Below are 11684 nucleotides of genomic sequence, written 5' to 3' on the forward strand. Positions count from 1 at the left end.
CGTTCTGTAAAATTTTCCAATGTTCTATTTTGGGCCAAACGTTTTTAATCTGTTCCTCACACCAGATCCATTCTCATGTAGTGAATAAACCTTATATTTTTCCTGTTAAAGACATCAGCATAACTTATGTGCCTTTGACAGGTTTAGTCGTCAGTCACGCTATGTTTATCTTGTAATGCAAATCTTTGTTTTGCTTTTTAAAAATAAAAAAAATGTAAAAAAAGTTTTTAATTGGTGCCCTTCTATGACCTGCCCCATTTTCCCCTTGCACACCTTAGAGGACAGTGATGATTATGTGGAGGAGTCACGTTCGAGTCACCCTGATCTGTTGTTAGCGAAGTTACACTGCGTACCTTCTATTTAGGAAGTTAGTTCGTGATACGATGGTGTGGCGAAGGTGGCAGAGTTATATCATTAAGTGGTGTTAGCGCAGATATTGTTACTTTAAATATAACCGGCACCTTGCAAAACATATTGTTAAAGCAATATTAACTTTAAAAGTTCAGGAATTCCAATTATCCAGACGGGGTCGCCAGACCTGTCATTTTTTCCAGGACTCATCGCTTCTTCATGTTGGACAGCAGATGAAGTGCTGCCCTGCAGTACATAGAGTTTGTGTGCTCCACAGGATGGGAAGAAATTCATTAAACAAGATGGTTCATTAGTTAATCCTTTTGTTGATGAATTGATTTGAGCAAGGCTCTCACCACCTCCTGTTTCTGTACATCCATCTGGTCTTGTTGCAACCATTTTTTTTGTTGGGCAACCGATGGCAATGTGCCAATGAATATTTTTATGTTTTATAAAATAAATAATTTGTATGTTTTATAAATTACTGGTGAAATTTCACTCCAGATCAGGGGTCCTCAAACTCCGGCCCCAGAGATGTTGCTGAACTACAACCCCCCATGATTATCTGGCTATCTATGTAATTCAAAGAATCATGGGAGTTGTAGTTAAGCAACATCTGGCAGGCCAGAGTTTGAGGACCCCTGCTCTAGATGGATATGAATTCTACACACTGTCGGGGGGGCGTATTTCATGTACGACCCAACAGCATGAATACGCCTTATGTGATGAGGAAAACATAGTGAATCTAGCATTATAAGGCATATACCTATTTATGAAGGATTTCTGCCCAAGTAAATGCAGGGATTGTATATGACCTGCAGGTACCTGGTTAGTGCCGCACTAGTGAGGAATGTAGATAGAGGTCTCTGAGGACTGGCTGTGGAAATAAACAGATTAATAATTTACCCAGAATTTTTTTTTTTCTTCATTTTTGCATTTCACCAGCGGCCCTCTTAAAAGTAAATTCTTCATTCTTCCGCATTCCTGACATGACTGCTGGCTGTCATAACATTCACTTTCCTGCCGACTTGGCTCTTCTACAGATTCCATGTAGCCCTAGCAGGGAGGCCAGACGAGGATTAACCCTTTTTTCAAAACCACAACTTCAATGATGCCTTGTCATTCTAAAAAAACATTCTAAAGGCATGCAAAGCATCGTGGGAGTAGTAATTCAGAACAAAATGAACGCTGTAAGCACCAAAATCACTTCTCCTTAAGTTATTTTGGGGCATAGATACTGCTCCTGCAGCCGTACAAATAAAAACTGTGTATACTTTTTCTTTTTTTTTAAGAAATTCAAGGGGAGGCAGTAGCCTAAAATAAAGAAGGGAACAGATCTATTAGACTCTTCATCTAAAGGAGCCTGTCCTTGTAAGGAATTTCGGTTGTTTTTTTTCCTCTCCCCTTTACATAAAGCTTTATTTTCATTGGCGCTGCAATACATTATATTAACCACTTAAACCACATCAATGTTAGAGTTGCAAACACAAATTTCTGACGTTTGGTGTTCTCCTGCAAGTTTCGATTGCTGGGCTCCCGTGTAAATTTAAAATAAAGAAGAATTTGTTACATTGCCTTCTAGCTATCGAGCACCACCAGGTGCATCAATAAAATCAATTAATCAAAGCATTTGCACTTTATTAAAACGTTTCCCTTCTAAAGCATATGAATCCCCTAGACCCCAATATATCGTGTTTAGAAAGCATATGCATTCTACACCCTGCAGGTCAGTGTTTTCCTTTACTGCCCCTCAGGGTTTAGAATGAATATTTCTCAAGGGAAATATGGTAGTTCTAGTTACTATAAACCCATGTCACAGTTACAGTCTGCTTAAATGCAATGTTATTACATGTGGCCAAAGATGGACACTTTCATTATAGCAGGGCATATCCAGGACCGTTTAGGTGACGTTGTAACCTCCAGATATCCATGTAAATGAATTGCAATTAAGAAAAAGATCAAATTATCTAGACTATACATACATGTATTCTAGTTAAAAAAAAAAAAAAAGATTATCGCGACTGCAATGGCTACGACGCAACACTTTTATGCACTAAAAATATAGAAGTCTGGGAAAAGTAGAACATTGGGATAGAAAATATGAACTCAGACCCTAAATAGGGACACTTGCACCTGGAGGCCAACAAAAAATTCATAGACACCTTAATGACATTAAATCCTAACCTCAAAGGTTATTATCCTAGGTGTCATTAGAAAATCATTTAATTGAAGTTGTGTTTAAGACAGAGGAACTAAACTTTTGAAATTGAAGAATATAAATATCGGGAGGGGAGGGGGGGGGGGGGAGAATCAGTGAAAATAGATGTTGAAGAATGAGCAAGAGGCTTGCTTGCCATATTGGAGAACTAGCATCCATTTCAGATACATCCCTGTAGGCTGCTGAACTTAAAAGGCGCAGAGAGAGCTAGTTGTGAAATTTCAGCCTGGGTTATAATTTCTAAGCATAATAAAGGCTTTGAATAAACACGGTTTGACACATTGAATGCACACAACAAAGGAAACGGCACAGAAAAGATTAGAAAATGCCACAGACTGACCACATCTTACTATAAATGCCCCCTTGTGGCTGTATGTATAAAACAGCCATGAAAAATAACTGGTGATTGTTAATTGATCCATGTACACAGATTCTATATATGTCCTCACACTCTAGGGAGAGCTTTGAAGAATACTTGTCCGAAGTGAACTGAGCTTACCGATTTCTTAGCTTCTAAGCAAATGCCTAGAATTGTTTACAATCAGAGGTGTTTAAATGAACACTCCAAGCAGGTCATTGCAGTGGTCATGGTGCCAGAAGTGGCCTGGCACCTCCCATTGTAAGTAGTTAAACAGTTTTTGACTAGTTTGACTTCTTACCTGGAGTTTGCTAGTCTCTGCTCACATCTCTAATTCCTATGGAGAAATCAGACCAGGATCGGCTGATCGCTCTCAGCCAATGCACCAGGCTTAGCTTAAATACAGAGCGTAGATGGAAATTCTATGCTATGACGGTCCTGTCATATCATCTTTCGTAAAGGGATTAAGTTCTATGTGTATTTTACACTTTTAATCTGTATAACGCACAATTCTGCTCCTGAATCTACTTCTCGAACCTCTCCATATAATATTGATTACTCTTCATTTAGCATCTCATGCCATTGGCAGCGAATCCTCCTATTAGTTCGGCGTAAACAAACAAACAAAATATGTGGTCATATAAAATTCTATCTCTACTACAAATTATTTTGAAACTCCATCATTAAATGTGTTTAATGGCTGACTAGCCATGCATTGCACACTTCGTGTTTAGATCTTTCACAGTGTTTGCATCTGTGTTCAATACCTACAGGATGTTGAGAAAATGTGGTAAAAACAGGAAGGCCCAACCCTAGGCCCTCTGTTCCTTTTCAAACGAAAAGTTGACAAATGAATATATTAATAATTAACATTTTATTGTGAATACCCAAGGCAACATTCTTTTTTTTATTTTTAGAAATAACAGCTGTTTCTCGTTGTGTATACCTCCCAAGTGTCCCTGTTTCTATGGAAGAGTCCCTCTTTTTGAGGCAAATATCCCATTCTTTTTTTTTTCCCCACCGTGGCATTCTTCTTTTCCAGAAAATCAGAATCTTTTGGAGTAGAACTAAATCACAGAGTTCCACAGCAACCACATTCCCAGTAGCATGCAGTGTTATACGAATGAATCACAGAGACACATAGCAATAAAACACACAGTAATGTGAAGGGTGTATGGACAAATCCGAGCTCCACAGCAGTAAAACACATTGTAAACTGCAGTCACTTGCTTTTATATACGTTAGTTTGGTTTAAATAAAACACTCTGTATTTCCAATATATTAAATCCATTAAAAGTTCATATATTCTCTTACATGATCCTGGGACTATGTTGCTTCTAACCACGTCTCTCTGAATTAGAAAGGTCTACCTCTTTTGCTCCTTCCAATGTTGAAACGCGTGCATCCATTTACAAAGCCGGCTTCCATCGTGCAACTCCAGACACGTTTTCAAACTGGTTTATTCACTATACACCAAATCCTAGTGTACTGGAAACTGAATTGGGAAATCTAGTCTGTACTAGCAGATTTCTCAGGAACCACCGAACTCAACAAAAAAGAGGGGGAGAGATAGGACTAAAAGTTTACTGGATAATCGTTCTCTTCTTGGAGAGTAGAGATCTATATTTATTTATTTATTTGTACATATGTATAAAAGTTTTAAAAAGGGTTTGTCAGGTCAGACTGCATCTAAACTGGTTTAGTAGCATAAACTAAATGTAAGTAAGTGTGTTAATTACTTTTTACACAGCAATGATTTTCATTAACTCCCTAACAACACATGACACAATTATTCCATCATGGGTGTCCTTCTCTTAACCCCTTAAAGACCAAACTTCTGGAATAAAAGGGAATCATGACATGTCACATATGTCGTGTGTCCATAAGGGGTTAAATGGAAAGTATAGTTGCAGGAAAACAAACTTGTTAAAAAAATGAAATAAAAAAATAAAATAAAAAACCTTCTGTCCCCCATTTGCTCCTTCCCTGCCGACGTCAGCATTAGGATTTCCCCATAGGATAGCATTATTCAATGCTTTCCTATGGAGTATAGCGTGAGGACACCCATACCCTGTTAGCTGGGCCCAGAATTATTGGTCCCACACTGACAGATGAAGAATGCAGCATTCGAAGTGCAGGGTCTCCATTTTGATTAGTGCTGGGCAATCTCAGTGTTATTTTATCACGGACTGCATCTGTTTTCTACATGATTTCGGGTGTTAGCCGGCATCTCGCTTGTGATTCTACTCACAAGATTTAGCCAAACGCAATATAGGGGTTTTGCACAGGAGTAGTACCCGTCAGGTTTACAAAATACACATTAAAAAAAACCTTGCTATATGTGTGCATGTTAAAATCCGAAAAAAAAGTTAGCTTTCTCGTTTGTTTGGAGAATGATCAATTTAATCTGCAATGTGAATGTAAAATGTGTATCGTCAAGAAGTATAGTAGAGTATAGATGTGATGGGTGATATTAAAATATTACTCCAGGCGCTGCTACACCTGTTATGTACTTTGTAAGCTTAGAGTCTCTGAATACTTTTCATAGACCCCCTGATGGTGACAATGTTGCTTGGGTGTTGTGTAGGGGAGTAATACTTACCTAATGCCCCCACTAGAGCAGCCATCTTGAATCTTCAGCTGCTGGAGGGTGTACAACTTTGATGTCTATGGAGGTTATCGCAACGCGTGAGATAATGCCTTATAGACACAGCTATTGCTAGACCACAGCTCTATCTTTTATCAACTCGAGGCTGTACTATACCTTTTGACAGCGCCCTTTTTATAAGCATGTCATAAAAATTGGATCTTTATGAGAGCCGCAATAAGTTAAGAGAATTTACTTTCATGAAGGGATTGTCTTTGTCCGAAATGACACGAAAGTTAGAAGCCCTCCTTGTAATGGCACAAGATGAGCTAAAACCAGCTTGAGAACTGAGCGGGGATCCACCAAAGGGCAGGCTAATTGAGATGTTGACCGTCCTCAGCACTCTCCTGCAACCCGTTTTTTGCTCTCCATACGTTCCGTAATCCAGACGTGGACCCCTTGCTCACGGTGCCTAGAGATATATCAGCTATGCCTCACTGATGATGCCTAACAAGGTTGAAACGATCGTCTGGGGTTGCTGTGTCTCTCATACAGAGGGAACTAGCTGGCATTTCGGATCTGGACTGCCTGTATGGGTGGGTGAGTCTGATATGTTTCAGAGATGTTCTCTCTGTAATGGCACAAAATGAGCTAAAACCAGCTTGAGATCTGAGTGGGGATCTACTGAAGGGCAGGCTATTTCAGTTGCTGTCCGTTCTCAGAATACTCTTGCGACCCGTTTTTTGCTCTCTCTTTACCTTAACCTGTCCTGCTTCGTTGACTCTTCGTGACTTCATTTGGCGTAGGAAGAAGTACAAAAAAAAGATCTGTGGAGGATCCTGCAAACCATGGATTGTTCCATAGATCATCTCAAGCATATGCAATTAGGTGCCTTGGACCCCTATCTACATAGCATCACTCAAGGTGAAGCCTGTTCCGATCAGTCATTGGTCACAAAATGGTGGAAGAAACGTATTACGAGTACTTTATCTTTTGATTGTGTGGTCATTTCAAAGAAATACGAACACGGTGAGAGAGAGCTTTTCAAAAAGAGTGTACCTGTTTTAAAAGTTCAAGAATGACAGAGCTGCCTTAAGGCTGGAAAACAATTGTGGGATTTTTTTTATTTCCCGTCACTTGTTGCCACCCTTGTTGCAGGGATAAGACTGCACCTATAAAGCTTTCTCCTTCTCCTTTGAAGTCATTAAAACGTATGTAATCCTACTTAGTGTAAAAGCAGGACGCTAGCTACAGGAACACTTTACCGCTAGCATAATGTGATAGTGCACACTCTAGTGGTGAATATCAGCATTACATTTTCTGTTTAGAGAAGTCTTGATCTTAGATCCATAATCACAGTGACAAATCGCCTATTTTCAGGATATTCCTGATTACAGGAACACCCAGTTTGTAACTGTCCAGCACAGACTAATTTATCACGGAATTCTCATACAGATACAGATACTCGGATCCACTGTCGTCTTCACCCATATGCTGGTCTGAAATTCCCCGTTAAATATATTATAGGGGAAAAGGTACAATCTGTCTCTGCTGCGGATAGATATACTATATGAAGCGGATCCATTTAAAGATGTTTGTAAATCAAAAATATCCCGTACGTTTGCTGAATTGGATTATATTGCCTAATTGATAATGCATTACTAATCGTGAATAACATGCACAGGATTGTCATTCTATAAAGGAACCTCAGTAATCCAGCACACCCACAATTTACATAGGTCGTGAAATCACATGTAGTACTCCATATAGCCCTGTCCTTTAATTAAAAATGCTCCGATATAAAGGAGGTTTGTGTATAAATCCCATAAGATGTGATGTGAAGGGAAATCGACTGGAAAAAAAACCACGTTGGGCAGTGTGCATGTGCATTATGACTGGAGGAGAGTGGCCAAATTTGGTTTATATTATAAGAATAGTAGGTGCGTGCCAAGATGGCACACTTCTTACTAGCCAAACGGAGCTCTGAATTCATCACACAGAGCCCTTCCAATAATCTTAAGTATCTGCAAGTACATCATAAAGCCATTCGAGAGGCACCATCTTGTGAACATATACAGATATTTAGTTACATAAAAAAAAAAATACCCAGGCATTTGCAAAGTACACCGTGCGAAATGAAGATGATAGTTTTTTACTAATTGTAACCGAAAAATAACACTTACTTAGAAACAAGAAAAACAAGCCATGTCAATCAAACTGAGAAAAACAATGTGGGCTTTGACTAATTTGGTGCTTGTCTTAACACAGAAAAAGAAGAGGAGGAGAATTGATCGGACAATGATTGGAGAGCCAATGAACTTTGTACATCTGACGCATATTGGGTCTGGAGACATGGCAGCTAATGACGGCCTTCCAATGGTAAAAATAAAATATTCTACTTTTATAAAGTTTTAGGTCAAGTAAAATATGTGTAATAGCTGTGTAAGTACTACAATTGAATATAGATATTAGATTTAAATATCACTTAAGAGCAACAAGATTGGAGCTTATTCAATAAACCATAAATGGGTGATGGTACATGTTAAGACAAATTGTAGGCCAAACTTTGTGAATTCTGGTTTAGTAAATAAACACATGGATTTTTCCTCGTGAAAACATCCCAAAATGAACAAAGTGTTTTATGTTCATAGGCTGGTGGTGTCCAAGAACAGATGAGATCAAAGTGTGGACGTGACAGACAGTGGAGCAACTCCAGAGTTTTGTAGCTATTTCAACTGTAAGTTGTTAAGCTAAGCTACTTAACACATAACGGATGCAGAACCAACACTGCATTTTATTTTAAATGATGCTAAACATTCTAAACTCAGAACATTATCAAGCTTTATGCTTTTCTGTAGTAATAGGCATCTTTTTTTGAGTGCAAGCCCCCTGTGGATTACATTTATTTAAGCAAATTAGTGACTTTCCATTTTCCCTTATCTCTAGTCTTTGGGTCAGAATGAGTCCTCCTGAGTACTCTTTGGGTTAAATTATGTCTCATTCGGACTTGAAAAACACTGAACATGGTAGTTAACTCGTGGGAAAAGGGGAAAAGACGTTCGCCCTAAAAAAAATAGATAAAAATCAATATATATGATGTGGAAAATAAATCCATGAAAGTGCCATTTACTGTAATGTCGAAAGTTAATGACAGGGTTTCTTTATCAGTTCTCTATAAGCAAAGCAAAAGCACATTTTTTACATTTTTTTGTATAAAAGGGTAAATGATATGGGTTTATGTGCACTAAACACAACGCTAGCTTACATATCAAAGCCTGGGGACTATCCTTATGTATGATCACCCAGTAGACCTCTTGTGGCAGCCATTAGGAAGTGAGAGAAAGCGTTAAAGTAACACTATAGGCCCTAACACCATTACATCTCATTGAATTGGTTATGGTGCTCCCCGGCTCTGTCCTTCCATTCAGTGTTAAACCAGTTTTGCACAGTTTACCACTAAATAAGGGTCCATGGCTGCCCACAGACCGGCCCCTACTGGAGGTGTGGCTTAGGCTGTAATCACACACTTCCTTCTAGCTAAACCAGTTAATACCAGCAATGGGCACTGTGATAGGTTGCAAGCGGTCAGCTGACTCTCTCAGCCAATCATAATCACCCATTGCTGCTCTGGCTAAAGCTTCCTCATCAACTCAAGCAATACGGAGGGGAATGGTTGCTCTTGTTGAGCATTAAAACATTAAAATCTGGTTTAAATTTGGTTTAACGCCAAATGGAGGGATGGTGCCAGGGAGATAAGGCAGTTAGTTACCTTTAAAGTGACAGTATAGGCACCCAGATCTCTGCATCTCAATGAAGTGGTCTGGGTGCACTGTCCCTGTTGCCTTAACCCTGCAATATAAAACATTGCTGGTTTAGAGGGTTAAGACTCTAGTGGCTGTTTCTCCGAGTTTGACTCCGTGAAACGATGCTGGATGTCCTCACTTTAAAATCCCCATAGAGAAGCTTTGATTCAATGCTTTCTTATGGGGAAGGCCTAATGTGTGTTAGATTCAGGCATTCAGGCATTTAACCTTTGGAGGGTCAGAGCAACACTTCAGTGTTAGGAATAAGGCTTTGTATTTCTAACACTAAAGTGTCCCTTAACTGCTGACTACCCCCCAGAAACAACCCCCACCCGTTGCCCAATAAGACACGTAAGACCTTGTTCTGTTGGGTAAGGGCAACAGCCACAGCTTTATTATTCAATGCCAGCAACTATTCACCACTGTCGGCTGTTGGGTTGCCTCACCAACAGACAGATCTTTCCCGTTAATCCATGAGTCCGGAGCAGCCTGCAACTCCCCAAGCCTCCTCGGCACCTTACACTTATGACTGCGCTGGCCAGGACTCCCGCACGCTGTGACAAAACAAGAAGAGAAAAACCAAAGCACACACATAAAAACGACCAACAATTCCACTAACCCCTAGGGAGGGAAAGTCAGGATCCATGCACTTATCCTAGCGGACTGGTAAGTCCCCACCCAGTTGTCCCCTATATATCCAGTCCCCATATTGTCACAATGTATCCCTCTTGTCCCATCCCCTTATCTCTGCATCAGGCATGTCCCCCCTTCCTTGTCCATCTAGGGAGGGTCTTTACATCCATTGAGTTTTTCACTGGATAACAAAGACAGACCGGCATCTGCTTCACATTTAGCAGCAGGGGGAGGGGGGGGGGGATTCAGACTAATTAAACATAATGAATAGATCCACAACAAGATAGGTGAAATATGAAGAAATCGGAGACATTTTCCTAGTATGAAACAGTTCTCCACGTCAGCCAGGAAAACACACCTATCCTGTTTAACCCCTTAAGGACACATGACACGTGTGACGTCATGATTCCCTTTTATTCCAGAAGTTTGGTCCTTTAGGGGTTAACCGTTACATACAGTTTACATGCTTTGATTGTTGTTTTACAAAGGTATTTTTTTTTTGTTCTCCAATTTTACATATTTTATCCGCCCCTTCTCTATTACAGGTAAAAGTTGTGTGAAAAAGAGCCATCGTGAACAGGAGGAGACGAGCACAGTGGTTTAAGTCACTGGATAAATTATTCAAACTTCCAAACTGTACGCTTTTATAGTTGTTTGTCTGGAAATATTTTTTGGAATTGAAAGAAAAAGAAAAAAAAATATCCGGTGAATGTGCAATATTTTTATAGTAAGAATTTTGAATACATTTTAGCATTTTTCTTTTCAAAGTGATCTCCCCTGTATGTTTGCTAATTATTGAGCTGTGTGTTTAAATATCTGCTGTAACGAATGCCAGATACTAAAAATAAGAGCACTTCCTAGGCAGGGAATTCTGGGGAAAAAAACAAATATATATTCAATAATATCGTTTTATGTTGGTGTCAAAAAGCAAAGATGTTCTGCATTTCAGTTTGGAGTGCCAGAGTTCGAGCACCGAAGAGAAAAAGATAAAAAAAAAAAAAAAAAACAAGCCAAGCTAAATTTTAAATGTATTCTGTAATTGTTGGCTAGTCATTTGTAAATCACTGGGCCCAAATGCATAACTTTTTCCAAACGGGGACATTTAAAAAAAACAAAAAACAAAAAAAACACATTACAGAAACCCCAACATATTTCATTAAAACTACTATATTTTCCTTTTATTTTTTTTTAACACTGTATGAGCCAGAAGTTGTAGAATAATATACTGTCTGATTAGCAGTCTGGCATTAAAGTAGTTAATTATGTGCACTAACAATTCTCAGTACATTAGGTTTGTTTAAAACATAACAGAAGACAATATTCACTTCCAATATAGCCATTTTTTTTTTGTTTTTACAATATATAAAAATACACCACTTACATTGGGGGCATATATGTAATATGCGGTTATTGGGGCTCTTAACCTATTAGGTTCTTTTGGAAAATTAGATTCTCAATTCCATTAACATGTCTCATTTTTATTTGTGTCAAACAGTCTTACAAAACTTTCAACAACTGAATCGATAAGTCGGCTGTTTTACGGTAATCCCTTCATACCGTTCGAACACATATACAGTTAATTTAATTAACTCAAAGAGTCATCTGTTTATGCAGGTTTCCCATTTCCAGATTTGGAATAAAATCAGCTAACACGATGATATTCCAAAAAGCGTTTTATAAATGAAATATTCAGTAACCCTTAATACGCGGAGCAGAAGAAGAATTGCTTTATTG

The 11684-nt window shown here is 38.9% G+C and overlaps 1 protein-coding gene across 1 annotated transcript in view; it reads left to right on the forward strand.

The window, feature by feature from the left end:
• Positions 1-11122, forward strand: part of CDC42SE1 (CDC42 small effector 1) — a 54430-nt gene extending 43308 nt beyond the window's left edge. The window contains exons 3-5 of the mRNA XM_063439860.1: positions 7783-7893; positions 8166-8251; positions 10496-11122. Of these exons, the coding sequence (XP_063295930.1) occupies positions 7783-7893; positions 8166-8240 (186 nt within the window). The 3' untranslated portion in view covers positions 8241-8251; positions 10496-11122. The remainder of the gene's footprint in view (positions 1-7782; positions 7894-8165; positions 8252-10495) is intronic.
• Positions 11123-11684: the final 562 nt, after the last annotated feature.

Source organism: Pelobates fuscus, chromosome 13 (assembly GCF_036172605.1).
Source record: "Pelobates fuscus isolate aPelFus1 chromosome 13, aPelFus1.pri, whole genome shotgun sequence".
NCBI classification, from domain to species: domain Eukaryota; kingdom Metazoa; phylum Chordata; class Amphibia; order Anura; family Pelobatidae; genus Pelobates; species Pelobates fuscus.